The sequence below is a fragment of the Protobothrops mucrosquamatus genome, unplaced genomic scaffold (assembly GCF_001527695.2).
Source record: "Protobothrops mucrosquamatus isolate PMUCROS unplaced genomic scaffold, P.Mucros_1.0 scaffold659, whole genome shotgun sequence".
NCBI lineage: Eukaryota > Metazoa > Chordata > Lepidosauria > Squamata > Viperidae > Protobothrops > Protobothrops mucrosquamatus.
The window spans coordinates 764939-792165 of NW_015386948.1; the positions used below are offsets into that span (position 1 = coordinate 764939).

At 42.2% G+C, this 27227-nt stretch overlaps 1 protein-coding gene across 1 annotated transcript in view; it reads left to right on the forward strand.

Moving 5' to 3' along the window:
• BIN3 (bridging integrator 3) overlaps positions 1-27227 on the forward strand; it is an 86863-nt gene that overhangs the window by 55995 nt on the left and 3641 nt on the right. The window contains exons 7-8 of the mRNA XM_015817963.1: positions 17146-17287; positions 18705-18839. Coding sequence (XP_015673449.1) covers positions 17146-17287; positions 18705-18839 — 277 coding nt within the window. The remainder of the gene's footprint in view (positions 1-17145; positions 17288-18704; positions 18840-27227) is intronic.

A 27227-nucleotide genomic window follows, 5' to 3' on the forward strand; every position in this document is an offset into this window, starting at 1 on the left:
CCCTTCATGACTCGTGGACTTCAACTCCCAGAATTCCTGAGCCAGCATGAGGAAAACTTTGTCCCCTTCATGACTCGTGGACTTCAACTTCCAGAATTCCTGAGCCAGCATGGCTCAGCTTGGAAACCTCTCCCTTTCCCCTCAGCACGGCTGGCTCAGGAATTCTGGGAGTTGAAGTCCACCAGTCATAAAAGAGCCAAGGTTGCCTACCCCTGCTCTAGGGCCTTTTATACCATCTTTGGTGAAAGTTACTCCCCTAAGTGGAACCCCAAACTTTCTGAATGGGCACATTGCAGAAGTTATATTGACTCACAGTTGTGTCAACCTCTTGGCAGGTTTTTTCACAATTGCTCAAAATCAGTGCTACACACAATCTGTGTGTGTGTGTGTGTGTATACGTGTGTATCTGTTTGCTTGTTTGTCTCAAAGGTGCTTTTTTTCCCCAAAAGGCAACTAGACTTCCTTGCTTTTTTCTTTGAAAACGTTTTGCTTCCCCTCCAAGAAGCTTCCTCAGTTCTAACTGAACTGTTCAGTTCAGTTCTCTGAACTTCAGTTAGAACTGAAGAAGCTTCTTGGAGGAGAAGCAAAACATTTTCAAAGAAAAAAAAACCCAAGAAAGTCTAATTGCCTTTTTTGGGGGGGGGGAAGACCCCCTTTGAAACAACCACGACCTGGATGATTGAATATCTCCGCAAACATGTTTTCTTGTTTGCTTTAAACATTTTCCCAGTCCAGAGGTCCAGTTTCATGAAGCTCTGCCTTTTCCAGGCCAGCCAGCACCCTTGCCGGTCTTACTGTGGCCATTTTGAAGCTGTGCTAAGAATTGTATTTAATACGTGCAGAGGTGAAGCGTGGATTTTTTCCTGCCATTCTCCAAAGCCTCCTAAATCTCATCGGTTCATCCACAGTCCTGGCCTGTGAATCTTTGACAGTGAAAACAGATGACCCAACAGCTTGATTTCTCCCGGGACAGGGTGGGGGGGGGGGAATTAGAGACCGGAAGCTGTTTCCAATCCTTCTAGAGTAGACCTTTAATGAGGATTTCATTCAGAAAATTAGCCACATGGCATTGCCTTCCCCATCCGCCCATCCCGTTTGCTGTCCCCCTCCCGTCCCCCACTTTCTGGGGGCTCTTAGTCTTAATCCCCGGCTCCCATTGGCTTGAGCTGTCATCTTATTTTTTTCTATGGCTTTTTTGCTGTAGTCAGAAAGGATGGTTTTAATTTCCCCTTCCTGGTGGGTGGACAGGCCTGCGACGGACGTGTGGGCAAGGACTGTGGAATGGCATTCCTGAAGGGAGACCAAATGCTTTGGCGTAGCTTTGTACCAGCCTGCCTTTGTCCCAACCCTCACTTCCTCCTGTATATGTTTTCCCCTGCTGCCTTTTCTGGTAGTTACTATTTTCTCTCTCTCTGTCTCTCTCTTTCTGCTCCTGATTTCCACCTCTTTTTTCTTCTTCTTCTTCTTCTTCTTCTTCTTCTTCTTCTTCTTCTTCTTCTTCTTCTCCTCCTCCTCCTCCTTCTCCTTCTTCCTCCTCCTCCTCCTCCTCCTCCTCCTCTTCTTCTTCTTCTTCTTCTTCTTCTTCTTCTTCTTCTTCTTCTTCTTCTTCTTCTTCTTCTTCTTCTTCTTCTTCTTCTTCTTCTTCTTCTTCTTCTTCCTCTTCCTCTTCCTCTTCCTCCTCCTTCTCCCAAATCCTCTCTCCACCCCCCCCACCACAGTTCACATCTTAATGTCTTTTGAGCGACATCCATCCTTTGATTTTCTTTTGTTGCTCCTCACCACATGTAAGGCTGCTCCAAATTACTCTGCACCCTGTTATATGATTTATTGCTCTTTTTTTATTTGTAGCCTGGGGATGGGAGCAGGGAAACACGTCCATACTGTATTTGGAAACTACACGAGATAATTACTTTTTTTTCTTTTTTCTTTTTGGCCAGTTGAAACAATACTGTGTTTGTTTGGCTTGTTAAAAGCCAACCGTTTTCCACATCTGCATGAAACTGGTAGACTTTTACTGTGTCAGAAATGTCTCGTCCCATTAATTGTGCTTTCCAGTTACATATAGCCCTCGCCTTAATGACCGCAGTCAAGGCTGACACTAAGCAAGGCAGTTTTAAAGCAACTCGTGTCTGATTTTACAACTTTTTGCCCCAGTCATTAAGTAAATCACCCTGTTGTTAACTGAATCTGATTTCCCATTGACTTTGCCTGTCAGAAGCTGACTGGGAAGGTTGCCAATGGAAATTATGTGACTCTGGGATGCCGTAACCATCTTAAATGACGGTTGCTAAGCACCCAAACTTTGACCACATAACCGCAGGGACGCTGCAGTGGTTATAAGTACGAGGACCGATAATGTTTTTCAGCACTGTCATAATGGTCACTAAACAAATGGTGGTAAGTCAAGGACTACACATACTTTTTAAAACCGTGATTTAAAAAGCCCTTAAAACCACCAAAATGAAGACAACGGTTATACAAGTGAAAGACACCCATTTACTAGCTACAAGTTGATTCCAACACCCGCCAAGCCAAAATCCTTGCAGCTTTGACTCCAGGGTCCCTGCCGAATCCCTCTGTGAACTTCAGTGGAAGGGGCTTTGGATTGTACATTACCATAATGGAAAAGGCATCTGGCAAGATTTCTCTCGCTTTTTTTTACAACTGCGTGAAGACACAAGCGGCATTTTGTATACACAATGTACAGCTTGATGGCACAGTCTCAAAGCTGCCGCGGAGAACTTGCAGAGCGCTTAAATAATCCTTCAACAAAGTGTGTTTTGGGGAGGAGAGAGAGTATTGTCAAGGAAGGAGGCTCTGAGTAAAGTGGGGAGGCCACTTGGAGCCTACTAAGATAATGATGGTACTTAACATTGACTCAGCCCCTGGTGTTTTGAAAGTGTCAAGAAGTGGTTAGTCAATTCAGATGGCCCACTTGTGTTTTCCTTGTTCTTAGCCCCATATGTAAAGACAAGGGAATGTCTTTTTTAGCAGGCCTGGCTTGAAGGCATCTTTATGGAGCAAGAGTTCCCAGCCTTTTTACTTATTATCTGCTTAGATATTATGCTTGGGGCAGAGTCCCCATTCTCCCTGCATGGTTGTGTGGCTTGGCTTAATATAGTTGTGAGAATTAGGCTTAATTTGTTCTAGGACAGGGGTAGGCAACCTTGGCTCTTTTATGACTCGTGGACTTCAACTCCCAGAATTCCTGAGCCAGCTTTGCTGGCTCAGGCATTCTGGGAGTTGAAGTCCACGAGTCATAAAAGAGCCAAGGTTGCCTACCCCTGTGAATCTAGGAGAACAGACCTTGCTGTTGCTGTAGATGAAGAACATCGATATAATCTCCAATATACATCTGCAAGTCTTGCTTTATTATCTTGGTACCTGTGCTGAATTGGTGGAGGCTTTTTTTAGTTTAATATTTGCATATTAAGGTGGTTGTCTGTGCACAAATACCATGTTTTGAAATTTACAGAACAATAACAGAGTTGGAAGGGACCTTGGAGGTCATCTAGTCCAACCCCCTGCTCAGGCAGGAAACCCTATACCATTTCAGACAAATGGTCGTCCAATCTCTTCTTCAAAACCTCCGGTGTTGGAGCGCCCACAACCTCTGAAGGAAAGTCATTCCACTGATTAATTGTTCTAACTGTTAGGAAATTTCTCTTTAGTTCTAGGTTGGTTCTCTCCTTAATTAGTTTCATCCTTTGCTTCTTGTCCTGCCTTCTAGTCAACTCTGTAATAGCCCCTCAACTATTGGAAGACTGCTCTCATGTCACCGCTAGTCCTTCTCTTCATTAGACTAGTCATAACCCAGTTCCTGCAACTGTCCATCATATGTTTTAGTGTCCAGGACCCTACTCATGTTTGTTGCTCTTCTCTACACTCTTCGTAGACTCTCAACATCTTTTTTGTATTGTAGTGGCTAAAACCGGATGCAGTATTCCAAGTGTGGTTTTACAACTGCAAAATAAAGTGGTACTAACACTTCACATGATCGTGATGCTATCCCTCTGTTGATATAGCTAGGATTGTGTTGTCCTTTTTAGCAACTGCAGCACACTGTTGGCTCATATTCAAGTGGTTCTCCACTAGGACTGTTAGATCCTGGTCACAGTTACTGCTGTTGAACCTATTCTATATCTGTGGATTTGTTTTTTTATTGTCTAAGTGTAAAAACTTACTTTTCTCACCACTGAATTGCATTTTGGTAGACAAGGTCCAGCGTTCAAGTCTGTCAAGATCCTTATGGATGTTGAGCCTATCTTCTAAAGCGTTGACTATTCTCCCCCTCTCCCAAAAGCTTAGGTATTGTCTGGAAATTTGATGAGTTCCCATTCTATCCCTTCATCTAAATCATTTATGAAGATGTTGAAGGAGTTGAAAGAGTGAAGCTTAAACGCAACAGATGGAAATGATTTAAGTATGTCTTTAAATTCTTGCCTTCTGGCTGGTTTTAAGTATATTGTACTGGTGGATGTTCTAAACAAATTGATGCTTACTGATGCTCTATTTATTGTTGCTAATTGTCAGAGACAGAATTATCTGTATATTTGACTGTACTTTTACCCAAAAGTATACCATATGCCAATGTTAGTAACAGTTACAATAATAAACCAGTAAGCAGTACACTCAGATTTAAAGCAATTGAATAATTCCACTTGATGAAAGTAGAATCGTTAAAATAATGGAAACATTTGGCTCCAAAATGAATATGATGTCAGCATGACCCTCACAAGAAGGTGTTGTGAAATAGGTGTGCCACTACAGAGCAGGCCTCTATTTAATGCTAGCTTTAATGCACTTCCATAAATAGAATGTAGAGAAAAAAAACCCTCTGATTATTTTAAAAGCATGAACTCTGCAGTACTAAATAGACTTTTATTTTGGATATTTTGTAATTTAATTTTGTTGTCTTCTTTTCTTGGCCTATGCAAATAAAGAAAGATGTCTCTGCTTTAAATAACTGCAGATACAGACAAGAAAAAAATTCACTCCTGTAGTTTCCAAAGCATCTTTTGGAAATTGATTCTGATGTATTGCACAGCCCTAACTGTTTGATACAGGAGGAGATGCTTTTTCTGATCTTTGAGTCCCAACGTTTTTATGGGCCAGCAGCTTAAATCTGGTTCGGTAATAAATAGGCAGCTAATGTAGATCCTTTCAAAGTGATGTGATCTGGATATGCCTAAGAAAGTCAATAAAGTCAATAATTAAATTAAAATAATTGAATGTTGTATTTATTGACATGCTTCCGTTGTTTTCAAGGGAATGTCACATTAGGCAGTCTAAGATGGTGTTCAGCCTTGCATCTATCATATTACTATGATCAGGACGTCATTAGCTGAGAAAAGTTGTCACAAATAAAGTAACTGAAGTTGGAATAAAATAATTCAAAGGCATGAGATCAATTGAGCCTCCGTTGATAAGGTTGGGTTAATGTGCATCTTCCAAGCTAGACACTTGCTTTTTCAGGGTGAGTGCAACCATATATTAAATAAATACCAATAAAAGAGAATATTTGTAGCTCAGAGTTGAAATGTGTTGAAATATACCGGTTTCCTAAGTCTATGGATTACAAATCCAGTATTGCCTCATCTTGTCTGGATCAATCTCAGTTTCTTGGTCGTCATTCCACCTAGAATTCAGGAGTGGTTTAGAACTTCCACAGCTGCATTTGACTTGCCAGAAAAGAAATAGAGTTGAATGCCTTATGCATACTAATGATACTTGAACAAAAACTCTGGATGACTTCACCCAACTGTTTATTGTACATTTTATGAAAATCATGGAGGATTAAGATTAGCACATCGCGGGTAATGAGATTTACAAATCTCTATAATGGTCTTTCTGAAACACATTTTGCAAATAAGAACTGGATAACTGGACCTCCAAAGTCCCTTCCAGCTCTATTCTATTCTAAATTTGTATCATTGTACTAATCACTTTCTGGGCCTATCTATTAAGGCTTTGGGCTGACTGTGAATGAGAACGAGAAAAAGCACAGGTGGTAAATTAAATTATATTTCTTTAGTCACCTTATCCACATCTGAACAACGAATATGGCATAGCCCTGATCGATGACTGTTCCAATAGTGTGTGGATGGAGAAGTTTCGCCATTCTCAATAACATAATATTGTATTCAGATTAGTCATCCTCATTGCCTTACAGCCAACATTCTTGTTTTTTTCATCGTTCCTGAGCGTTCTCTGGTATGTTTTCCTCTTGGAGAAATTGTTCCTCGTAGATCCTCTAGAAACTGTTTAGATGTCAACAATGTCTCTTGATTTTGTATTCACTGCCCTGAAATACTCCAATAGGTATAGTTGGATTCTGCATATCCTATCATGCACGTTTTTATTAACATCCCAATGAACAACTCTTGATAGTCCTTGTTAGTAACCGGTTCCTAAAATCTGCGCATAGTGCAGACTTCAACCAACTGAGTCTCAGCTAAATGTATAGTGGATAAATCAAAGGCAGGTAATTTGAACTGATGATGCCAGCTTTAAAGTGAATGGAAACTAAAGGCAGAAAGAGTGAATAAAAATAGAAATAATGATAATTATTATTCATCATTCATTAGCTAATTATCATGCAGAGATGATGAATGAATGAATGAAAAGTTAACTGCCACAGTTATTATACAACTGAGACTTTTTTATTCAGTACTTAACTGTGCATGAAATATCAGTTATTGTAACTGTAAGCTAACTATACTTCCAAGATTTTCTTAGTTGTGTCTCCTAGCCAGAAGTCTCTGATAGCTTACAGAAATATGTCAGAAAGTAGGGGCTGAATCAGGGGTCTTCAAACTTGACCCTTTTATGACTTGTGGACTTCAACTCCCAGAATTCCTCAGCCAGGCAGGGTAGCCTGGCTGAGGAATTCTGGGAGTTGAAGTCCACAAGTCATAAAAGGGCCAAGTTTGTAGACTCCTGGGCTGAATGAACCCTAGATCAGATATACTCGTCTGTCACAACTCCATTCCCTTTTGAAGACTCAAGCAATCAAGCTTTGAAAGACAGTTAACTTCTGCACTCCTTAGGTTTGCCTCTGCAAGCCCACTAACCAAGATTTTTGTTCCAGTTTAACTGCTTGAAACTATGGGAAGGCTAAGAAAGTGCTTGCCTACATTTAGACTTTTTTGAAGGTGTAAACATTTTCTCTTCAAATAGGGGAAGAACATCCTTAAGCTAAGCCCTCCCCCCATGTAAATAGGTGGTTAATGCCAGTGAGAAGTAGTTCATACTGTACTTTCCATCCTAGTAGTAGTAGTTTCCTCAGTGCCTACTAAAAACCATTAAGAAATGGAGGGGAAAAAACCAAAAACAAATCCAGAGTTGTCAGGAGCAAATGATCGGGACCATACGTTAAGTTGCAATTTATTGCTCAAGCCTATATAAAAGAATCTAGTCAACTAAATTTCAGTACTAAATTGGCAGATAAGGATTGATGGGATTCCAGAGCGGTTGAACTTGGACCGTTTGTGGCAACATAACCACCTAAGCTGATGACTTGCTTAACTCCACCCCCAGCTCTGCCTGCTGTTTTCCTACTAGACTGCTTTGCATGTGGGGGGGGAGAAGAGTTTAGAGGGTCTGTCATTCTCACTCCTAATTTAAATGCCACCCCCACCAGGTCAAAACAAATGTAGAAAAACTCAATCCATCCAGCAGGTTAGCCATGACTTGTTTGCTTCCTATGGCCCTTCCGAAGATCAGGAAGCAACATTTCCTTCCTAACCACTTCAATGTTGCTTTATCTTTTTCTTTATGCCATTAGATACCCAACAGACAATCACAAGTATTTGCTTTCTTTAGGTTATTTTTAAGGATAGGAGAAAGATTGGAAGATAAACCTGACCTAAACCCTTTGTGCTCATGCAAAAACTCTACTAGTAATGGATGAAGCCAAGGATGGAGATAACCTTCACAACCACCTTAGACTTCCCTTTAAGTCCTTCAAAGAGGGATGCCCAGGGACAGAGAGAGAGGGAGAGAATATAAACAAGGGAAAAGGCTATTGAAAATTAGAATATGGACATCTTCACCCATTTTTTGGCTTGTGTCCTATTGACCAACTTATATGGGATTTCAATAGTTTCCTGAAAGAAGATAACCATTGACGTAATCATAATAATGTTGTTCACCATAGGCTGAGGATAAAAATACTTGATTACTGTCACTTCAATTTTTATAGAACTATTAATTCCAAATATCCCTTAAGAAGCATAGCCCGAAGTATGAAATGTTTATAATTTTTCAGCTACAGCTTGCTCACCATTGTCCTAATGACAGCAGTGTTCCAATATTTGAGGGGCTGCCACAGAGAAGGGCAGGGGTGTAATCTATTCTCCAAAACCCCTGAAGGCAGGACAAGAAGCAACGGATGGAAACTAATCATGGAGAGAATCAACCTAGAACTAAGGAGAAGTTTCCTGACAGTGAGAACAATTAACCAGTGGAACAACCTGCCTCCAGAAGTTGTGGGTGTTCCATCGCTGAAGGTTTTAAAGTGGACATTAGACAGCCATTTGTCCGAAGTGGTATAGGGTCTCCTGCATGAGCAGGGGGTTGGACTAGAAGACCTCCAAGGTCTCTTCCAACTCTGTTATTCTATTAGATTTTGAGTGCAAACTATCCAGACCATTCCAAATGCTCCATGCATTTGATCTTTGAACTTCTTTACTTTTATGAAATCTACTCTGGTCATCTTAAGTGGACCGCATGAGCTGAGAGTCAGATGGTCCAAAGATGTTAGATACTGGCAACTAGATCAGTTTGGCCAATCTCTTCCCTATTTCAGCAGTCATGTCTGATCCATTATTCAAAGATCTTAAGAGAAGTGGTTGTTGGTTCTGCAAAATAACTTGCGACTTCAATCTCTTTCCTGTTGCTATTTTTAAAGCAATCTGTTGTGCTTTGTCCCTCCATTAGTGACTGGAAAAACATCACTTTGATAAATCAAGGCTAGTAGCAGGCTGTAAAGAGACACAAATAAGCTAATTAGTTTTTAGGAACAGTATAGAACTCCTGAAGTAACAGGGCTTTTATGTACATTTTTATAATTTCTGATTTCTGACAAATTGATTTATCATCATGCATTTTGTGAAATGGGTTTTAGTTAGCAAAACGTCTGTGTCTTATTGCATGGGTTGATTTTTTTAAGGTGCATTTCTGGTAGATTTTGCTGGCAGAGGACATGCGCAGTTACCGCTTGGATAATTATTTCAAGAGCATCTTTATTTTTTATGGAATAATATAATGGGGAGGGGGGAAAAAAGGTTTCTCCCTTTAGAAGGTTACGATTTAAATTTCATTTACTGAAGCAAAATAAACGGGAACAGTTACTGATCTTTGAATTTTTATTATATTAAATTGTTGATTGTATCGTAAGATGCCTCGAATGTCAGTTGCAATGAAACGCTGAGTAAAAAAAATACTTGGGCTTCGTTTTTATCAGGGTTGGAAGCTAAGCCAATAAATTCACCAAGAGAAAAAATAGGCATGTAGATAGCCACAAAATTAATTGATCTCCTATTTTCCAAATACTCCATCTTCACTAACTAACTGAGCTCTGTATAGCATTGAAGACATAAGCAAACAAGAGAAATTTCTTAGAGCTAGTCCTTGATTTACAGCCATTGGTATAATGATGATGATGATGATGATGATGATGATGATGATGATGATGATGATGATGATGATGATGAAGTTGGAAGGGACCTTGCAGGTCATCTAGTCCAACCTCCTGCTCAGGCAGGAAACCCTATACCATTTCGGACAAATGGCTGTCCATTTTCTTCTTAAAAACTTCCAGTGTTGGAGCATTCACCGCTTCTGGAGGCAGGTTGTTCCACTGGTTAATCGTTCTAACTGTCAGGAAGTTTCTCCTTAGTTCTAGGTTGCTTCTCTCCTTGATTAGTTTCTGTCCGTTGCTTCTTGTCCTGCCCTCAGGCGCCTTGGAGAATAGCTTGACTCCCTCTTCTTTGGGGCAGCCCCTGAGATATTGGAAGGCTGCTATCCTGTCCCCCCTCGTACTTCTCTTCGTTAAACTAGACATACCCAATTCCAGCAACCGTTCCTCATATGTTTTAGCCTCCAGTCCCCTAATCATCTTTGTTGCTCTTCTCTGCACTCTTTCTAGAGTCTCAACATCTTTTTTACATCGTATATCATACATTTGAAGTTACCACAGCATTGAAAAAAGTGACTTGGGACTGCTCCTCACCCTTGCATCCATTGCAGCTTCCCCCACAATCATGTGATCAAAATTTCAATGCTTGATTATAAGGGTTGCAGCATCCATGGGTCACGTGATCGCTGTTTGCAAGCTTCCCAGCCAGCTTCCGACAAGCAGAGTCAATGGGGGAAGCCGGATTGGCTAGCAACAACTGCAGGAGTCACTTAACAACTGCAGTGATCCACTCAACAACCGTGGGGAAAAAAGGTTGTAAAATGAAGCACAACTTTCTTAACAACAGCCTTGCTTAGCAATGGAAATTCGGATCCCATTTATGGCTGTATGTCAAGAACTATAATAAGAGCGGTTCGGGAATGGAACTTCTGACGTGGGTAGGAAGGTAACTAAGGCTTTCAGTTAGTTGATCGTTGAATATTAAATCTGCTTTCCGGCATTAAATCAAAAAAGACAGCACCAAATACTGTAAATCTTGTTGCAGTGTTAGGAGTGTGTAGTCCTCAGTTGGAATAGTGCTGTTTAGGCCCTATGTAGGCAACCTTGGCTCTTTTATGACTCATGGACTTCAACTCCCAGAATTCCTGAGCCAGCCATGCTGAGGGGAAAGGGAGAGGTTTCCAAGCTGAGCCATGGTGGCTCAGGAATTCTGGGAGTTGAAGTCCACGAGTCATGAAGGGGCCAAGGTTGCCTACCCCTGGTCTAGGAGGCTCACCGCTTAGAACAGGAGGACTTAGGACAGGGATAGGCAACCTTGGCTCTTTTATGACGCGTGGACTTCAACTCCCAGAATTAATGAGCCAGCCACGCTGAGGGGAAAGGGAGAGGTTTCCAAGCTGAGCCATGCTGGGTGAGGAATTCTGGGAGTTGAAGTCCACGCGTCATAAAAGAGCCAAGGTTGCCTACCCCTGCCCTATTGTCTCATGAAAGCTAGATGTTGGAGGGCAACCATCCCTGTCGGGAGGAGAGCTCAAGCAGGAACTGGACTAGTCTGGATTCATTATGTAAACATAAGGCAAGGTCTGACACACACACACACACACACACACACACACACACACACCCCTTTGAGCCTTATCTAGTGTTCTCCAGAGGAGGAAGCTGCCAGCCTGGGGAGATTCCTGTGAAATAGGCACAGAGCAATAAAGTAGCTCGTTGAACTTTACACATGTGGGTCTGATTATTCACGCCTGGCACCACTGCATGAAATACGTACGTAGAATGTGCAAAGCCTTCATTAAAACAGCTAATATTTTTCAGTCGTGTACGAGTAGGATTCCACGTCCTCGCATTCCGAGGAAAAACAATCGGTAAATCTTGGGCAGGAAATCGTCTCGCCCAGAGCTTGCCTAAGCAAAATTATGCAACTGGGTTATGGAATGTACTCTATAAGCAAATGTAGGCCAGAGCACCCTTCCATTAAGTGCCTGGCAGAGAGCGTGCAGCCATAACTTAGTAAGACATTGAGCCGAGTAATAGGAAATGGTTAGTTCAGTTTTCGCCTGTATCAGTCACGTGTGAGTTAGTAGCTTTAAGAAGTTGTGTTTTGTTCCCTACAGCATTGGGGCAACACATTGCCATCTCGCTTCCCAGGCTGTTGTGACATCCCTGGAAAATGTGCATGAAGTATTTTAACCCTTCACACACACACACACACACACACACACACACACACACACACACACACACACACCAGAGTGCATAATGAATGCATTATGAATCTGTAATTGTTTCAGGAGAGAAATGACATGGTGTAGGCCAGGGGTCTTCAAACTTGGCCCTTTTATGACTTGTGGACTTCAACTCCCAGAATTCCTCAGCCAGCCAAGCTGGCTGAGGAATTCTGGGAGTTGAAGTCCACAAGTCATAAAAGGGCCAAGTTTGAAGACCCCTGGCCTAGGCTGTTGACATCTAACTCACGTCTAACGTACAATTTTCAGAACCTTGCAGGCTTCTCCGATGTTGTGTGTACGGTCTCGAGTTTTCTCTGATTTAGACTGGAGTCCCCTTTGTGAAATACAGTATATAGTTCATGAAAAGTTTTTCTGCACAGTTAGTCCTCGGTTTCAACCATTCGTTCCCTGCCTGAGCAGGGGGTTGGACTAGATGACCTCCAAGGTCCCTTCCAACTTTATTATTATTATTACATGCTTTGAAGCCCTTTGACGGGATTCAGATTACAGGTGAGGACTCTTAAGATGAAATAACACTCCTTACAGATCATTTTTCAACACCTAGAAAACTACGGCAAGAAGTCTACAGTTACCCCTTCTTGCTAGCATGCTAGTTAACTGCATCCATCAGTCTCTCCATTAATGACATAAAAAGGAAGAAGGGAAAAAAATTAAATTAAGCTAAAATGAAAAGCTGGGGCAATCGACATGCATATGCAGCAGGACGCCGGTCTTTCATAAGCCTAAATCTGCAGCATGGTATAAATCTATAGCAACTGCAGCACAGCATGGCTGGTGTAGTTAGTCTGTGAAATCAAAGTCCTTCTCGCCACTGTAAAAATCTAAGTATAGAAGTGAATGTCAATAGCTCTTTGTGTTAAATAATACTGCATTACCTTTCCTGCTGCTAATATCTTTCGCACAGAGTCTTTACAGGTGAGTCGGTTTTATAGATTAGTTTTTGTGGCGCAGCAGCTTTTGAAATCGCTAAGAGCACAACATAGTGTACCAGCAAAGAGGTGGGAAGGAGGAGGGGGGGAAACTCTTAGCATAATGTTTGATATACTTAGATCTCCACATTATAGAGGCTCAGTAAGAGCCTTTATTAATGGTTTTTTTAATTATTATTATTTATACCTCTAGCTGTGGAATTCTAAGAGTAAATTTTCTGGGAAATTGCATTTTCAGAGGGCAATCTTCACGAGAACATATGTTCTGTGCATTCCAGTTCCTTTGTACACATTGTGAGCACTTACGTCTCATAGTATAATGCTTCCTCTAGCCCCCAACCTCGGCCACTTTATGACCTGTGGACTTCAACTCCCAGCATGGCTGGCTGAGGAATTCTGGGAGTTGAAGTCCACAAGTCATAAAGTGGCCGAGGTTGGGGACCCCCTGCACTAGTGCACAGGTGTCAAACTCAATCACGTCCCATGACATATCGTGACATTTTTGGCCTTTGCGGAGCCACGGTGGACGTGGCCTGCGCGTGACGCATCCGTCCCGCGGGCCACCAGTTTGACACCCCTGCTCTAGAGTGCTCGGCCACCGTGCATTTACAGGTGGTCCTCGTTTAATGATCATTAGTGTAGCAAAAGTTGGAAGCGATGATCGTGCTGAAATAGCGACCGGTGATTGGTTCCCGTGACTGATCCTTGAAGCCACGTGATTGCAATTCATGTGCTTGGCAACGGCCACACCTTCATGAGGGTTGCAGCGTCCCACAGTCCCACGATCACCATTGGCAACCGTCTCAGCTGGCCTCCGACAACCAAGTCAGTGGGGAAGCCTGGAGGAAGCCGCAAGTCATGGTCATGTGATATCTTGCTTAACGGCTGTGAGTGATTCCTTGAATGACCACAACTGGAACTGCATATCACATGATGTTTCATTTAGCAACTGCTTTGCTTAGCCGTAGAGTTGCTGGTCCCAATTAGGGTTGTTAATTGAGGACTGCTTTATTTTTTTTATTTTATGATTGCATTTATATATGCCTTTTAACTTGAGAGGTCAAGGCAGGATGTATGGGAGAAGTCTCTCCTTGGTCTTTTCTCCAAGGTAAGTTGGGCTGAGAGAGCGGCTGAACCAGAGTTACCCCAATAAGTTCTGTAGACAGCTGGGGGCTTGAACCTGCGTCTCCTTGCTCCACAATCTATAATTGGTTCATCAGAAAAATTGCAGGTGTTGATCTGTGTGTGAAAGCTCGTGCTTCTTTCCTGTCTGTATGATTCCTGGAAATCATAATTAACAAGAGGTCTTCAGCAACCTTGAAGTAAAATATATTTCACGAGAGAGACGTTCGATTCTAAGTCATGCAACGTCTTTTAAATTGTGTTCATTGAGCTAGTACTTAGAACAGCGGTTCTCAACCTATGGGTCGCGACCCCATTTGGGGTCAATCGACCATTTCACGGGGGTCGCCAAGCAAGGCTGTCCGCCATTTTTCCCCCTTTTCCGGCGGGTGCCTTACCTCCCTTGAGCTGGGCCAGCTGGTGGTCGGCCTGCTCCGTCTCTGCCGCTTGCCAGCTACGCCTCGGCCGGCACAGGGGGCGGAACCACGCATGCGCGGCGCTCCCGGGCAGGGAAAGTCCTCGACTTACGACCGGTTGGGTAGTCCTCGACTTACAGCCGGTTTAGTCCTCGACTTACGACCGGTTTAGTCCTCGACTTATGACCGGTTTAGTCCTTGACCTATGATCAGTTTAGTCCTCGACTTACGACTGGTTGGGGGTCACGGCATTAAAAAGGTTGAGAACCACTGACTTAGAAAGTTATTGGACCCCAACTAAAAGATGCTGAAAAACTAGTGGAGTGTAAGGTTCTTTGCTAGCAGCTTGGCTAAGTCATTGAAGCAACTTGCAAAGCTAAATATTTATGTTAATGCATCTTTCAGCCTTCTGAGCTTTCAAGTTATGGACGGTTAGGGATTAATTTAGAGTCAGGATGAGTTCTTACCTTGCTTTCTAAAATCATAAGCTCTTGCTTGGGAGTCATACCTAAGTTTTAAAAAAAATGAAAATATGAAAGTAAAGGTTTCCCTCTAGTCGTGTCCAACCTTAGGGTGCAATGCTCATCTTTGTTACTTAGCCGAGGGAGTCAGCATGGCTGGCTGGGGAATTCTGGGAGTTGAAGTCCACAGGTCTTAAAGTTGCCAAGGTTGGGGACCCCTGGACCAAGGGTTCATTACTGCCCTGATCTCTTCAGGACAAGTCTTTTCATCTTCTGCCTTCTTCATAACTGCTCTGTACTATTCGATTCTAAAATTCAGACCCAGAATTTGTCGCTTTTTAGCTTCTGGTGAATTACACCAACTAACATCCTCCAGCCAATGCAGCCAATAGTTACGAGATGCTGGGATCAATAGGAGCACATGTATGTACACACACACACATGCATACACACACACACACTTGAAAAACAGGGAATGCACACAAAGCATTACTCCAGATTATTCCGGTTGGATAACTCTACGATGGTGCAGTTTAAATGAAGATATATATATATATATATATATATATATATATATACATATGAAAGTATATAAAGTCGCTGTGATTGATTAGTATTTTATCTTCTTATCAAACCTCTGCTCCTCCTCGTTCACATCTTTCATATGTATATATATATATATATATATATCTGCCCCCAAAATATAGATTCATCTATAAAGGTGCCTAAGTTCTACTGTGTATAATTCTGTATGCCCCTTTCTATCTGATGCTAATTTGCGACACAGAAACAATCTGAGTTCGTTGGAATAATATAACTCTTCTGAGCATGAATGCCTCCAGATGTTTCACACACTTTCTAATGCCCTGATAATGGGTCTTGAAGGTAAAGGGAAAGAAATAGGAGCTAATTTGGTAGAACCTGTTGTTGCTAATGAGGGTCCTATGGCTACAATTAAACAAATACTGTGCCTTGGAATGATTGGATAAAAATTATTAAAGTCACAATCACGACTGGGGAAAAAAAGAAAGAAAAAGAAAAAGGGGACCGTCTTGTTGCTTTGTCTTCCAGAACTGAACCAAATAGTTGAATTTCCCTAGATCGGCCTAATTAATGGCCATGCTCAGTGAGTTAATGGAAACTGTAGTCGGAAACATTGGAAAGATTTGAAGTTGAGAAAGGTTGGCCAAGATCTCCTTTTGTGGTTTCCACAGCAGGAACATATTTCTACTTCTCTGCCACCCCTGCATCCAGTGGTGATCCATCTAGAATTATGCAAGGATTATTAATCTGGCTCCTGCTGCAGCTAATGGGCTGAAGTGCTTAACAGCTCACTGTGACAAGGATGAGTGTCCCTCCCTGAACACATAATGAAGCCTGTTATAGGCCCCATCCCTGAATGAGGCAAGATGAATATTTATGACTTTTTCATGCCTTTTAGGGACAAGCCTGCTTCATTCACATCCTGGCTGGTTTTTGAAAGCCACCTAACCTATTTAAAATTGCATTCTTTGTGGCTTGTGTGTTATCTTGCCTTCTGCTTTATAACATGTGTTCTTCTTTTTTGGGAAAAAAAAATCGTTACAGCAAAGCCAAAAGGAAAACAGGGGCCTTTGATGGTAACTGGTGAGGTTGGAGGGATATTCAACACCAAACAAAAAGCATTCTTAAATTGCCCTTGATTTGATTTTGTGGCTAGAACGGAGCGCCATTTCCTGAACCGACTTGTCAAATGGGTGCAATTGAGATGCATCCACTTGATTTGCGGAAACAATGATGCTGAAGCTTCACAGTGGCAGGAAATTTTTCGGTGCCAGATAAATATCCACACTGTGGGTTTCCCGTGGATCTTTCATTTATCTTGAGAAGCAATACACTACAGAGTTTCAACAAAGCTCTGGATCCTGCTGGAAACACATTGTTTAAAACCCCTGATTGGCATCCATGTTTCCTGTAAATCATCTTGAGCCAACTAGTATCTCAACTAGATAGTTTTATGCATAAGAGTGAAGGGCATATATTATTCCCAGTGTTCTGAGATCCTAGGGGAAAGAATAAGTGGAAAAGCTTATTTCTCTATAGTGAAAAAAAATTAGCATCCAGCTTTTGTTAACCTCAAAAAAAAAAAAAAAGTTCTCAGAGGAGAATCAGCCTAAATACTATACAATAGGAGTCCTCAACCTTGGCAACTTTAAGACTTGTGGACTTCAAGTCCCAGAATTCTGGGAGTTGAAGTCTACAAGTCTTAAAGTTGCAAGGTTGAGGACCCCTGCTATACAACATTGAGAATATCAAAATCATTTTTTTTAAAAATCCCCACAGATTCAGCGGTGTCTTCCCCAGTCTCAATATGGCAGTAAAACGTCGCGAACAAGTTCTGCAAGATTACAAACGGCTCCAATCCAAGGTGGAGAAGTATGAAGAAAAGGAGAAAACGGGACCCATCGTGACCAAGTTGCACCAGGTGTTAAAAAGCATTCACAGAGCTTTGTGTGTGTGTGGGGGGGGGGAAATGTCGGAGGGTTTTTGGGTGCAAGGAAACATTGCTGGCTCTAGAACTGAAGATGTGCAGATGAAGGTGTTTGTCAGAAGAGGACACAAACAGATGTGATCCCATATCACCAGTAACACTCTGGGAGTTTCCATGAGGAGTAAACTGAATGTCTAAATGTCTGTGGACATTCTCAATCATCCATGTCACAGTTGTCCCAAAGGTGCTCAAAAACAACAACTGGACTTTCTTCATTTTACCTGAAGATGTTTCAGCTCTCATTTAAGAAGCTTCTTCAGTAGACTGAAAATTGACTAGGTTTGGAGGTTTTTAAGAAGAGATTGGCCAACCATTTGTCTGAAATGATATAGGGTCTGCTACTTGAGCAGGGGGTTGGACTAGAAGACCTCCAAGGTCCCTTCCAACTTTTGTTACCTTATGGATGTTTCTTCTCTGGGAGATTTGCAGATTTCTCCAGTATTAGCAAGAAAGGGATGCATCCCTACCGTAAAAGTATATTGTCAACATAAAGAAATAGTACAGGAATGAAGTTTTGTGTTGAGAACTTAATGAGCTGGATAGAGTTCTGGAACTGAAATTAAATTCAGGGGCTCAAGATTTTGCTCTTAGAAGTCATCAGGCTTCCAGGGAAAAGAAGATCAATTCAAAACCAGAGTGAATTCCATACACCTGAAATCTTTCTTCCTGAATTCGAATTATCTTTCAGTATCTTTAGATATTTAATTCCGAGGTAGAACCTGGGCATGAATTCAGTGAACATGCCACAAAGTTCTACCATAATTTAATCTGAACAGCTTAAAAAGTCAGAATAGATGACCTCCCATAACTCTTCAAAGGCTGGCAGTAGGGAACCATGTAGACACCAGGAGGGAATTCCATTGAAGAGATATCCACCATGGAGATGGCATATCTCTTATGTCCATCGATAGGTTTAAAACCTTTTTCAGAATTTAGATGAAAATCAGAGAACTCTTGTCATCTGCTGTGCTTGGAATAGGATAGAGTTGGAAGGGACCTTGGAGATCTTCTAGTCCAGCCCCTGCTCGAGCAGGAGAACCTATACTACTTCAGACAAGTGACTTGTCTAATCTACTTACTTTCCTCAGTAGTTCAGAATTGGTACTAAACCCTGTGAGAGGCAAAATTAAAGTCCTTCAAAGGTCTACTAGCTGGGAATAACTACCTGTTGAACAACAGCACAGAGGTGGCTGCTTTGAGCCTCCAAGAGTCATTCCAATCTATAGATGGTGATCAATCGATGCCCAATGCAGGAGGAACTAACCCAGGAGGACAACTTTTCAAGGGGAGATGAAGGACAACATTTTGAGATCTTCTTCTCCTCTTCACGTCTTCTTTTCGGTTCTTCCAGGCCCGAGAAGAACTGAGGCCAGTGAAAGATGACTTTGAGGCCAAGAACAAGCAGCTTCTGGAAGAGATGCCCAAGTTTTACAGCAGCCGCATCGATTATTTCAAGCCAAGTTTTGAATCTTTGATCCGAGCGCAGGTAAGGTGGAATGCTGTCATCTGTTTCCCCATCTTTTGCTTTCGTTTTCCTAACTGTACCCTAAAAACTATTCAGCGGTTTTTATTTTATTTTATTTTATTTTTCTACAGGTAATCCTCAAACGATTTAGTGATCGTTCAAAGTTGCAACGGCACTGAAAAAAAGTTATGAGCCTTTTTCGCACCTACACCTGTTGCAGCATTCCCCCCTGGGCACGTGATCTAAATTCAGACACTTGGCAACTGACTCGTATTGATGACGGTTGCAGAGTCATATGTGGGTCGTATCATCTCTTTTTGTGACCTTCTGACAGGGAAAATCAATGGGGAAGCCAGATTCACTTAACAATTGTGCGACTGACTTTACAACTGCAGTGATTCACTTAACAACGGTGTCAAGAAAGGTTGTAAAGTGAGGCCAAAATTCACTTGTCTTGCTTGGCAATAGAAATTTGGACATAGAAAATATTAGCCTTTTGAAATAAGCATTAAAATTAGGCACTGGACCTATTCCAAGTGTCCTTTGATCTGTGTGTTTCTGTCACCTCACGCCATGAGGCAATATGACAAAGCTGAGGTAATCCTTAACGATCACAACTGAGGCCAAAGTTTCTGTTGCTAAGCAAGACAGTCGTTAAGTGAGCTTTGCCCCGGTTTACGACCTACCTTGCCACAGTTGTTAAGTGAATCACCACAACTGTTAAGTTAGTAACAAGGCTGTTAAGTGGCTCCCCCATTGACTTTGCTTGTCAGAAGGTCGTAAAAAGGGGATCACGTGACCGTCTTAAATATGAGTCAGTTACCAAGCGTCTGAATTTTGATCACGTGACCATGGGGGGGGGGGTGCTGCAATGGTCATAAGTGTGAAAAATAGTCATAAGTCATTTTTCTCAGTGCTTAGTTGGGCAGTGGTGTGCTACCATATTGAATGTGTGAAAAATTCAAAGGAGGCTGTGATACATAAACTCTTTGTTATTAAGATGGAGAGGATTTCTCTTTGAACCTAAGAGTTCAGTGGGGTTCTTTTGCTGAAGTTGCAGCTCCAAAGGCTCATTTGTGTCTTGGATAAATTTCTGTTCTGGATCAAGTCGCAAAACTGAAGGAAGAAGCAGATTGTCAAGAGGAAATGAGGTGAGCCAAGATTTTAGCCTTTCTCCAGCAAGGAGAGGCACAACTGGCGTTCCAAACTGCCGAACTACCATTCCCACGAGTTCCAGACAGCGTGGCCAGCAATCAGGGTTTATGGTCACGGGAAGTCATAAAACTCAGGCTGACCCTTCCCAAATAGCTTTAACACAGCGTTTAGAAACGGGAGCACAATTCCTTTGGGGGGGGGAATTTAGCTTAAATAAAAGAAGTGGGTGTAATCCTGCCTTCCTCGCCTGCAGCCGGAAGCCCCCGGATCAGATCCTTCCAAAGGCTTTGAGATCAGAGCAAGGAGAAGGTCAGGTCCAAAGGCGAAGGCCTCAGGACCGCCCCCACTCCGCATTCTTTTTCCGGGTCTCTTTTTTTCAAGCCTCATTAGATTTTGTTCTGCACGGGATTGTGTTACAGAGCGGGAATCTCTACATCTGCCGTTTTCTTCTTCGGTATTTCTGAGAGGCGAAAATGGTTCTGCAGCCCACGTGGGAGGGGGGGGGGCTGCCTTGGCTTCCTGGATAAAATGCGAAGAAAAAGGCATTTTTTAGGGCCTCAATCCCTTTCCCGATCAATGGAGTCGCCTCCCTGGGGTAGCCTATCTCTTGGATTGGAGCTCTGGGTGATAGTCCAGTCCGGAGGTAATAATAATAATAATAATAATAATGATAAAGTTGGAAGGGACCTTGGAGGTCGTCTAGTCCAACCCCCTGCTCAGGCAGGAAACCCTATACCATTTCGGACAAATGGCTGTCCAGTCTCTTCTTAAAAACTTCCAGTGTTGGAGGCTTCTGGAGGCAGGTTGTTCCACTGGTTAATTGTTCTGTCAGGAAGTTTCTCCTTAGTTCCAGGTTGCTTCTCTCCTTGACTAGTTTCCATCCGTTGCTTCTTGTCCTGCCTTCAGGCGCTTTGGAGAATAGCTTGACTCCCTCTTCTTTGGGGCAGCCCCTGAGATACTGGAACACTGCTATCATGTCCCCCCTCGTCCTTCTCTTCGTTAAACTAGACATCCCCAATTCCAGCCACCGTTCCTTATATGCTTTAGCCTCCAGTCCCCTGATCATCTTTGTTGCTCTTCTCTGCACTCTTTCTAGAGTCTCAGCATCTTTTTTACATCGTGGTGACCAAAACTGGATGCCGTATTCCAAGTGTGGCCTTACTAAGACATTGTAAAGTGGTATTAATACTTCACATGATCTTGATTCTATCCCTCTGTTAATGCAGCCCAGCACTGTGTTGTAATCGATTGCTCAGTTGCAGACTAACAGTCCATTATGGGTGAAATGCAGAGTCCTGATTACTATACCAAACATTACGTTTGAAAGACCTTTTTTTGAAATTGGAATTGACCTAGGTCCTAGGAGATGCGTCGGTTTTATTTTTAGCCCCCGCCCCCAAATCCCACTTGGCCTCTCCATTAAAGGCTTCAAGCCCTTATAAAATATGTTACAACTCTTATGTTCCTCAGGGTTTCCCCCACCTGTTGGAACCTCTCCTAGGCCACCCCAGGAGTTTCCTGGTTTTCATTTATTTGCAATTAAATGTGAGCAAGAAGGGAATTGTGGTCACTTACCAAGCTTCCCAAAACGTTTCTTCATCAGTAATCTTCATATTATTATTTTTTTCTAAATGCAGTTGCATTTAACACGATTGCACAACGTTTAATTTATTACGTAGGCTTCTTCAAGATTCAGGCCTTGGCAGCTGTGGGAAAAATCAGCAAGAACTCTAAAAAGCAAACATCAATCCAGCCAGGAGTAAGAAAACGATTTAGGTAGTTAGTGGCCGCTACACAGCAGTTTAGTCAGCAAGAAAACATAGCGTAACTTCTTTATTTCTCAAGATTTCTGTGGTTTGTTTAGTAGTAAGGATAGACTCTGTTCCATGAGTTAGTATCACCATAGAAGGTGGCCTTAGAGTAAGTCAGAGCATTAGTTCATGTAGGGCTACATTTACCTTATTGTTTCAGATGAAAATCTCTCGAGCCCCACGCAAGAAAGATAGTAGTATGTTAAAGCCTATTAGACAGGTGTTCTATCACTGACCTGCAGGGTTGCCTTTACAGATACCAACCTTCATGGTTTCAAAACAGGAGAGGTCATTTAATTTGGACTTTGGACATCTCTTTACATCTTTGGTTCATAAACCTCGGCTTCATCTGGACCTATGGTCTACATTAGGGGTCCCCAACCCCTGGGCCGAGGCCCACTACAGTTCCATGACCTATTCAGAACTGGGCCGTGCACACGCAGCCCCCCTGCTCCTGCAACTCGGTTCCCCTCTCCCCCCCCCACCAGGCCACCAAACCACAAAGGTTGGAGACTGCTGGTCTACGTATCTTGCAAGGGATTAAGCCAGGATAAATGTCTCTGCCAAGAGAAAGATTTTCTCGGCCACTACAGCCTTGTCCCCAACTTTGGCAACCTTAAGACTGGTGGACTTCAATTCCCAGAATGACCAGCTAGTTTGGTGTAGTGGTTTAATCTTCCAGGCTAGAAACTGGGAGGCCATAAATTCTATTTCTGCCTTAGGCCTGAAGCCATCTGGGTGACCTTGAGCCAGTCCCCCTCTCTCAGCCCTGAGAAGCAGGCAATGGCAAGCCACTTTGAAACCCTGCTAAGAAAACTGCAGTTATTAGTTCAGCAGTCAACACTGACCCAAAGGCACAAGATAGACACAGCTCCCTATCACTGGCAATACATTAGTCTTAAGTGAGTGTTGTGCTTGCTGCACCTTGAACCCTTAGCAAGGATTTCCTCCCTTTGTTTCGTTCCCATCAGCTTACACAGAGTAGCTGAGATCCTCCATGGATGCCCTGCTCAAGATACTTTTACTTTCAGAGGTCAGACGGTGATGTTTGAGGTCAGGGCCTTTTAGGTATTCATATCCATAGAATTCTTTAGCAATCATTAACGGTATGACCAATTTGTTCTCTCTGCTGAGATTTTCTACCTTCTTTCCAAGAGGCCTGAACGAATGACAGTGACTTCTGATTTCTAAGCAGCCTGGAGGCATCAAGCTGTTTAGGACTCTGGAGTACTCCTAGTTCCAGCGTGATCAGAGGCAGGAGAGGGAGGAAGTTGTGGGCCAACCCATCATGAAAGTTTTCACCCCGCCATCCAAAGATTGTAACCGCTATCATTTTAGCGAAGATTGCTGGACTTCGATTCGGAGGTTGAGTTCTTCAACCTGCCACGGGCTAATGCTGAGGCAGTATCCGTCTTTCTCCTGTAAATAAGGAGTACGTGTTCTAATGTGAAATACTTCTGCCCACCTGTACGTTTTTTCATCTGAATTTTTAGAATCAAACATTTCCTCAACGACAGACTTTGAGGTTCCCACACTAAGATGAAAGAGGTAGTGTTCATGCTTCCTTGTCGAAGGGGGCCTGTTCAGAACACTTCCTTCTGTACTTGTCCTTATCATTCTCTAGAAAAATCTATTTTTTTTTCCTCAGAACTCTTAAGATGTCTCTGTAGGCACACACTGATGCTGTGTCTGCCCGGCGGGTGCATCAAGGCTTAAAACTCTTGGAATCATTTTTCTTGTCACTGTTCTTCATATACGCCTGGTTTCTCCAATCTCATGGGTCTCCAGATGTATGGATTTCATCTCCTAGCATTCCCCAGCCATCAGGGGTGCTGCTGGGAATTCTGGGAACTGAACCCCATTCACTCTAGACCAGGGGTAGGCAACCTTGGCTCTTTTATGACTGGTGGACTTCAACTCCCAGAATTCCTGAGCCAGCATGAGGGAAACTTTGGCTCCTTCATGACTCGTGGACTTCAACTCCCAGAATTCCTGAGCCAGCATGGCTCAGCTTGGAAACCTCTTACCTTTCCCCTCAGCACGGCTGGCTCAGGAATTCTGGGAGTTGAAGTCCACCAGTCATAAAAGAGCCAAGGTGGCCTACCCCAGGTCTAGATCTAGAAGGTGCCAGGTTGAGGAAGATTGTTGAGTGTCTCGCCTGTCAAGTATGCCCTGTTGTATTCACACGTGATGGTGTTCTACTAAGTTCTATAAAAATGTGAAGTTTAATCACGGTTCATCTCCATGTTAAGTCCATAGCAGATCTCGGAGGGATGAATGAGATTGAACGAAACAAAAGGAGGAGAACATGTCTAAAGCACATCTGATGAAATAAGTCTAGGAAATTGAAAACAGGAAGATCTCCAGCTTGTGTCTTAATTATTTCTTGTTTAGCTATTTGTAGCTTGCTCTCTGTCCTTCAAACCTTCCAGAGAAGGAATCTGTTGGAGACTTACCCAGTACCGTGCAGCATATATATATATATATTTTCAAACCTACATATTAGGTTAAATTATGTGGCCAAATACACCCTGCCATCTTTGTAGAAGGGACAGGAAGTCTGGTTAGAAGTGGGAGGTGTGAATTGTTTTATGACTTTTGGGTTTCTATGTTGTTGGGGGGGGGGACGGGTTTGTGAAGGTTGATCACTAGATTTCTTTGTGATACTGAAAGCTGCACTGAAATTCCCAGGAAGAAGTAGGGAAATTTAGGTGAAATGTATTTTCTTTGAAGGAGAATAAATAGCAATCAAATAACGCCAAGGGAAGCTGGTGCTGGATCTAGATATATCCATTCTATGTGCAGAATCTTTTTGTTCTTTCTTTACCAAAAAAACCCCCAATGTATTAACAGTTTAGAAAACAAATGAAGGTAGCATCTGTAAAAGCTCCGGAATTTAGAAAGAAGAATTTGTTGTTCTTACATAATTGCTTCTTCCTTATGTCCTTAGTTTATTTCTATTTCACCTCTTGTTTGCTCACAGTTTGTAATAATCATCAAAAATAGGTTGCAAAATTTGCAAAAGCCTATAAACAATCAATTTGGAATAAAACCTGCAAATTGGGGACATCAGGAAAATGTGCAAATGTACTTTTTCTCTGAATACTGTTGCAAAATAACCAAAACTTTAGAGTTTATTTTTGGAGACTGTTCTTCACATATTAGTGGGCCATGCACTGTTTTGCTTTGATATCTGGGGTGCCCACAATTTCCCATATTTTCTTAGCCTTTAAGTTTAAACTTTATTCAAAATCTATGAGATATTAGAAAAAAGATGGCTTAGACTAATTTAATAACAGCAATGTGCATTTTTTCATTTTATTAATACAAGTGAGGGAGGGGTCAGCATGCACAGAATTAATCATTTTCTTACTGACATTAATAATAGTTGCACTGACGCACTTCAGTTTATTAACGGGAGTTCCAGTTGTAAATCGGATTAGACGGCCGTGAGTTTGAAGAATGCGCTTTGTTTTTCATTGTGTTTTATTTGCTTTTTTATACTTGAAAATAAAAACCTTAATGGACATTTATCCTAGCGCAGTTGAAAAAAACAAAACAGGTTGAGATTTGCCTTATGCTACTGATATAGCAATGTGAAAACTGGCGGGGGGGAGAGGAAAAAGAGTTTCTAAAAAGATTTTGTGGAGGGAGTTTACTGAATTAAGCCAAAAGTTGAAGAATCAATTTTTTTTTGAGAGAGAAGAGCACATTGATAAGTTGATAACTTTCAGTACAGCCTCTTAATTGTTTTCTTTCATACCTCTTATGGCATAATGTCTTATCTGTAGAACTTGTTAAACTAGAGCAGTTGTGTTGCACCCTGTCTTTGCTTCCAGAGACGCCCACTAACAGGAACATGGTGCCCCCACGTGGATTTCCCGTGTTCCTACTACAGCTCTTGACAGCCTCTCCTACTCTTCCTCCTCCTCTTAAGGATGGATGGGGGTTAGGGAGTCTATCTCGTCTTGACTGCTTTTTCAGACACTTTTTTTTTTTAGAAGCGTTGGTTTTCTTTCACGTTTTTAGTTCTGTACTAATAAAAAATTCAGGGTTCCATCTAGAATTCCATAACTTTTGTTAGTTCTAAAGAGTTGGACCTGGGAAATCCGTGGCAGCCAGAGATAGATTTCGATGTAAGTGAATTTCTCTGGATCTCCTCTGAATGTGTACTCAAACTGTAATGCTGTAGCAAGTTTATATTCTCTCTCAGGACAGAACGGACACTAATTTTAAGAAATTACAGAAAGGGGGCATGAAATACCACCTTTAAATCTTATTTCCCGGTGTCAGCAGGCATATCCAAATCGGTTTTCTCTGATTTTAATTATTTGTTACCAAGCTTTAATAGTCAACCATCCAGACATTATAACATCAGCAAAACCATTATGGCAAAAATTTAAAAGACGGGGCTACAGTGAAGTATCTCCAAAGTTGGCCTTTGCGTTATCCCTGGGACCCATGTAACTTCTCAAAGCCTTCCAGAGGAAGGCGTGTTGTTAAAAAGAAATGGAAGAGACACGTTCTTTGAATTTCCTTCCTCGGTTCTCATCCACACTGCCCTTTATAATAGCATTCCAAATCTTAAGAATTGAGGGGCACCATGGAAGGTCCACCCTTCATTCAAGGTGCACATGGAGGGTCCTCAGCCTGCTTTTGGACAAGGCTCTGTTCTGTGAGGAATCCCGACTCTTTTAAGCCCTTTGCGGATCAAGCGTTCGTATCTCGGAGATGAAGAGCACCTGCTTTGGCCCTCCTTTCCTCAAAGAGCCTTGACATCTCTGTTGGGTTGTCTTCTGGCCGTTCTTGTTTGGAGACTGGGCACTCGCTGTCTCCACTTGCTTCCCTTCCGCAGCCTGAGACTGTTGCTAGAGGCAGCCTGGCTGGAACAAACTGTTCAACTGAAACGATTCAGCCTATTGTACGATGCCCCATTAAAACCGATTCCCCTCTAGAGCGCGTAATTCCTATAATTATTTCCTCCGAGCTGTAACCCTACAGGTTGTCTGTATGCAAACTCCTTAGTCACGGTACAAGGAGGTCTTGATTGGTGCAGTTAATGAATTCCACAAAATGGTCGCATCAGTCAAATTTGCATTATTCAAAGCGATATTTCCATAAAAATAGTACGGCGATGGGTTGCAGTGCGACGGAACTGGGCAAGGGCCGTGTTTAAACGTACATTTTTGTGTGTATATTAATGAAACATAAAAGTATACAAAGAGCATCCTTTAAACGTACGGTTAATGAAGTCACAGAGTCCCTGTAGAAAGCAAAATAAAAACAAAAGCTTTTGTTTGTTTGTTAAATTTAGATGCCACCCATCTCCCCGATTAAAAAGAATGAAAAGATAAATACAAAAAGAATTAAAATCTTAAAAACTATATAATAACTAGGGCCAAGGAAACAGATGGCACAGGGGTGAGATTGTCTTATCCCAGGG